The 4,836-nt window shown below is 45.8% G+C and overlaps 2 protein-coding genes across 5 annotated transcripts in view; one reads left to right on the forward strand and one right to left on the reverse strand.

Annotated features, from left to right (window-relative positions):
• Blzf1 (basic leucine zipper nuclear factor 1) overlaps window positions 1-2,153 on the reverse strand; it is a 14,603-nt gene extending 12,450 nt beyond the window's left edge. Inside the window, exons 1-2 of the mRNA XM_021198184.2 lie at window positions 1,800-2,153; window positions 1,092-1,169 (exon numbers count right to left, since the gene is read on the reverse strand). Coding sequence (XP_021053843.1) covers window positions 1,092-1,131 — 40 coding nt within the window. The 5' untranslated portion in view covers window positions 1,132-1,169; window positions 1,800-2,153. The remainder of the gene's footprint in view (window positions 1-1,091; window positions 1,170-1,799) is intronic.
• A 185-nt stretch (window positions 2,154-2,338) lies between these two features.
• The window catches only part of Nme7 (NME/NM23 family member 7), a 123,889-nt gene continuing 121,391 nt past the window's right edge, over window positions 2,339-4,836 (forward strand). For 2 of the 4 annotated variants that reach the window (XM_021197750.1, XM_021197751.1), the window contains exons 1-2: window positions 2,339-2,419; window positions 2,727-2,918. The gene's annotated coding sequence lies outside the window, so the exon portion shown is untranslated. The remainder of the gene's footprint in view (window positions 2,420-2,726; window positions 2,919-4,836) is intronic. The other 2 variants (XM_029538319.1, XM_029538318.1) reach the window with 1 other exon arrangement.

Here is a 4,836-nt window from a genome sequence, read left to right on the forward strand (position 1 = left end):
TCTCTTTCCACCTGGGATCAGGCAGCCACCTGCATCCCTGGAGCACTCTTCTCTTTCCACCTGGGATCATGCAGCCACTTGCATCCCTGGAGCACTCCTCTCTTTCCACCTGGGATCAGGCAGCCACCTGCATCCCTGGAGCACTCCTATCTTTCCACCTGGGACCAGGCAGCCACCTGCATCCCTGGAGCACTCCTATCTTTCCACCTGGGATCAGGCACTAATCAGTTAAAACACATGGAAGGTTTGTGGCTTCTCCATTCTGGCTTTCCCTTGGACTGATGGAATGTGAAGAACCAGCAAGGTCACTAGTCTACTTTCTATACAGGGGCTGGTGAGGATGTCTCTTGGTAAATTTTAGGACAATATTCTTTTGGCATGCATGCGCATGGACAGTGGGATTGAAGCTAGGTACTGGCAAGCAGTCTAGCCAAAGCTTTATCACAACTCTCAGTTTACATTTTTATTTTGAGACAGCATCTGCCTAGGTCGCCCATGCTAGCCTTGAACTGACTCTGTAGCCCAAACTGGGTATGAATTCGTGATCCTCCTGTCTCAGCCTCCCAAGTAGCTGGAATCACAAGCCTGTGCCACAAGGCCCAGCTTTAGTGTTCTTTTCAATGTCACCATTATCGCCTAGTAAAGTTTAGCTATTACATTAGAAAAATATGCTACAGACAATCACATTAACCTTTATGAAGGTGATCTTTATGAAGGTGTCCAGTGGTTCCCAACCTTCCAAATGCTGAGAGAGATCCCGAGACAGTTAAAGGATGCAGACAAGCGACATCAAATATAGGTGTACTTTTTATTGATCCATGTAGCACATTTTTTCACTAACAATAGTTACATTGTAGTAAAAATAAAATGAACAGTCGTGTTACCTGCCTTACTAGATAAGCAAGGGGGATCTCTCTGAGTTCAAGGCCAGTGAGTTCTAGGGCAGCCAAGGCAACCCAGAGAAACCCTGTGTCAAATCATGCCCTCCCAATCCAAAATAAACCCAAAACACAACCCCTCCCCCAAACCGAAAAAAAGCAACCAATCAAACAAAAAAACAAATCAATTATTATCAAAACAGAAACACTTACCTTTGTTTCCCGAACTTTTAAGGGTAGTCATTTTTTCCATAGCTAATGAAAATACAATCCAAGACTTTCACCGAAGACCTAGAAATGTATACATACAAAAGAATTAAAGCAATAACAATATAGTCAGTGAATGTATCCACCTTAAAAGTTATGTTTTAATTGTTTCTGCCTTTAGTACCCACGTTCTTCATTATTTCCTTTCCACGGGCAGTATGTATACCTGTTAAATAATGAAAAACCAGGCATAGGTTTCAGTGGTCTCTCGAGTCTAGACTGTAGAATAGGTGACCACACGTCCTAAAAGCTGACTGTTCTCGGATGTATACGATTCAGTACCCGGTCTAACTTCCGGAACATCACAAATCCTTGCGGTGGGAATGCATCCCGAAACTCTATCCAATGGCAAACAAGAGACTTTGAAGTCAGAAACTTCGCTGGGACCATGCGATGCCGAAGAGCGAGTGTCCTTGTGTAAGGAACACCGGGTGAAGGGGTGGGGAGGCATGGGTGCCGAGTTTAAAAGGAGAGGGGGTGGGAGCATTAAGCCTGTCAGCCTCGTTCCCCAGGAGTATGAGCCCAAGTTTGTCCCTGTCAGGAGGAGCCTCTTCCCAGAACAACCTTTAAATCCCAAACCGATGACCGCCGAGCTCCGGCCCAGATCACCCTCTTCCCACCGCGTCTGGCACACGGGTCAGCTCCAGGACTTACCTCTGAGATCCTTACTTCAGTGTCCACCGCTCAGGCTCTTCACTCGCTCAGCAGCCGGCTGACTGGTAAACGCCTCTGGCCCTCGGAAGCCAACCCGCCCAAGCCTTCCTGTCACCTAGCTCCTCGCTCCCTCTAATCACTTCCTATTACACAGGGTTTCATTTCCGGAATGCTCTTCTGAAGGACAAGGGCCAACCGACCCTTCGTGCTGTGTGTAAAATGAAGAAAGACATGGTCTACTATGTATCGGCTCGGAAAGCCAAAACTGGAAGATATCTACTTTTTTTTTTTTTTTTTTTAAAGTACCAATAGATAATGCAAGCCGTACAGAGGTTTAAACTTCCGGGTCACTACCAGCCAGACGGAAGTGAACACGTTGGAACGGAGAAGGTGGCGTCGCGTTGCCCCGGGTGATGAGGCCACGGGTGGATCTTTGAATGAGTGGGCGGGGGCCTAATTACTCCCAGCCAATGGAGGCGAAGCAGCTTCGAGGCGGCGTCTTCGAGTCAGGGCCTGGAGGAAGGCGGGGCTTGCGTTGTCAGAGTAACCGGATCATTGGTGGTGTTGTAGTCTTCCTGTGTACAGATATCCAGTTCCTGTGCTGAGATCCACAAACTATGGTGAGTGTTATCGGAGACCCTAGGAAAGGCTCCGAGACCCTGGTTACGGAACATCCAAGTCTTTAGGCGATTGGCCACCCCGCCTTTCATCACCTCCTTACCTCGCTAGGAGCAGTTCCTTCTGCCTCTGCTCACCCCTTTTCTTGCAGCACCCTAATTTCCATTTTAGCGCCACTAAGACCTCAAGCTAGAGCAATGTAACAGAACGGAAATGGGGGGTGATTTGGAATCTAAGAAAACCCGATGAGACATTATTTCGAATAAACAGTTTATAAGCTTGCATTGTCCATCTTTCTCATTTTTCAAGCTTGCAGACCCTCATCGACGTGGTGCTGTCTCAACACTAACCTGGATCTGAATCTCCCTGCGTACTGGAGTCGGTTCTCCCAAAGCGGTGGAGTTCTGCCTTGCCTCTCCTACCAGGACCGCTTAGTAATAACTGTCTGCTGGCTCAGCGTCTAGTTCATTTCATCCTTTCCAGATCACTGTGTTTTAGCAGGTATGTTTTTCACGATTACTTGGGGAGCTACTAGCATTCACCAACACCATCATAAATGATGACTGAACAGGAATGGGACTTGATAATTTGCATTTTAATAAGCCTTTAGATGATTTTTAACGCACCATTGCTCTAGTGTACAGAGCTCTAGTGTATTGAACACATCTTCAGTCATCTCTGCACCTGTGCGTGGTGGACGGGACAGAGCAAAATGTTGCCTTCAGATGGGGGTAGCCGTGACTTAGCAAGAGACATCCGCACATACCAGGCTTTCTCACTGACCTTCAGCAGTCCTTTTTGTTACCCACTCTGGTCCTTTAGGCCCAAAGAGACCCTTTCAAACCTTTACTTCACAGACCCCATCTCTCTCCTCCCTCTTTTCTCCTTTCTAGGCACTTGACAGAATCTAAGAGGCAATGTATTCAGTATTGGATTCCAAATAATCATTGATTTTCCCTATTCTGTAGCCTTGCATTTCTACTTTAAGAAGGAAGTGTGGAAGTGACTGTGTCATCTGTTTTGTTCTTGATTTCACTTGCTCCCGTCTATCGTAACCATTTGTGGCATGAAGTTAGTTAGCATTTGATCTGGTGTGTGTGTGTGTGTGTGTGTGTGTGTGTGTGTGTGTGTATGTGGTGTATGCTGATTATTATACAAGTACTTTTCTTACTATGACTCATGATTCATCAAAATCAAAACTTGGTCTTAGGGCATGAAGAGTGGGGTTCTCCTGGCATGCAGGCTTACCTTAGAGACAGTGCTCTTACTGTTTGGCAGAAACACTGAAGAAAAAAAAAGCCTAAAAACAGTTAAGTAAAAATCTCAGGGTTTCCCTCCCCCCCCACCCTGTACATCTAGATTTTTTTTTTTTCTCATTTGCTGTCAATCCTTTCTGAGAAGCAGCAAAATGTTTTGAAAGGAGGGGAAGCTAGATGTCCTTCCCTCTGTGTGTGCAGCCTGGACCCAAGCAGATAGATGTATGTGGCAAAGGCTGAATTGCGTCTGTGGAGGATGGAGGTTGTTCATTCATTGTCCTGGTGTGGCTTTCTCATCACTGACTTAAGTATATAACCAGCATCGGGGGCAGCTCGGTTGGTGAAGTACTTGTCTTGCAAGCGTGAGGACCTATATTCAGTCCCCCAAATGCACTCGAAAAAAAGCTAGAACATAGTGGCCTGTGCCTGTAATCCCAGCACTGGAGAGACGGAGACAGGTGGATCACTGGTTAGCCAGCCTATCCTATTTAGTACATTCCAGGCCTGTCTCAAAAACCAAACAAGCAGTAACAAAGATGACTCCTGTCTTTGGGACCCGTATCATACAAGGAGAGAACTAACTCCCCTAAGTTGTCCTATGACTTCTATACATGTACTCTGATATACACATTCACTATACATAAATATAAAAATAATGAGGAATGACACGCAAGGATGTCTTCTATCCTCTACATGCATATGCATATATGTATTTGTGTGCCCCAACACACATGTATATACACACAATGAGTTCCAGGCAAGCCAGAGTTATGTAGCGAGACCCTGTCTACACACCTACACACACACACACACACACACACACACACACACGAGAGAGAGAGAGAGAGAGAGAGAGAGAGAGAGAGAGAGAGAGAGAGAGAGGAAATAAAGTAGTTTGACATGCAGTCAAGAAAGGTCATCACAATATGTGGTTTTCAAACTGAGATTTTAGTAATAGAAAAGATCTCAGGTGGCTCTCGATTCTTTGAGGCAAGGTGAGTACAGAGGTATATTAGAGTCTGGAAGAACAGAGGACTGGAGAAGATGGGCACAAACCCAAGATACGGAAGCATATGGAGCTTGGAAAGAATTTTAGATTTTATTTTTAAACGTATTTGCGCGCGCACATGCACGTGTGTGTGTGTGTGTGTGTGTGTGTGTGT

Source organism: Mus pahari, chromosome 5, assembly GCF_900095145.1.
Source record: "Mus pahari chromosome 5, PAHARI_EIJ_v1.1, whole genome shotgun sequence".
NCBI lineage: Eukaryota > Metazoa > Chordata > Mammalia > Rodentia > Muridae > Mus > Mus pahari.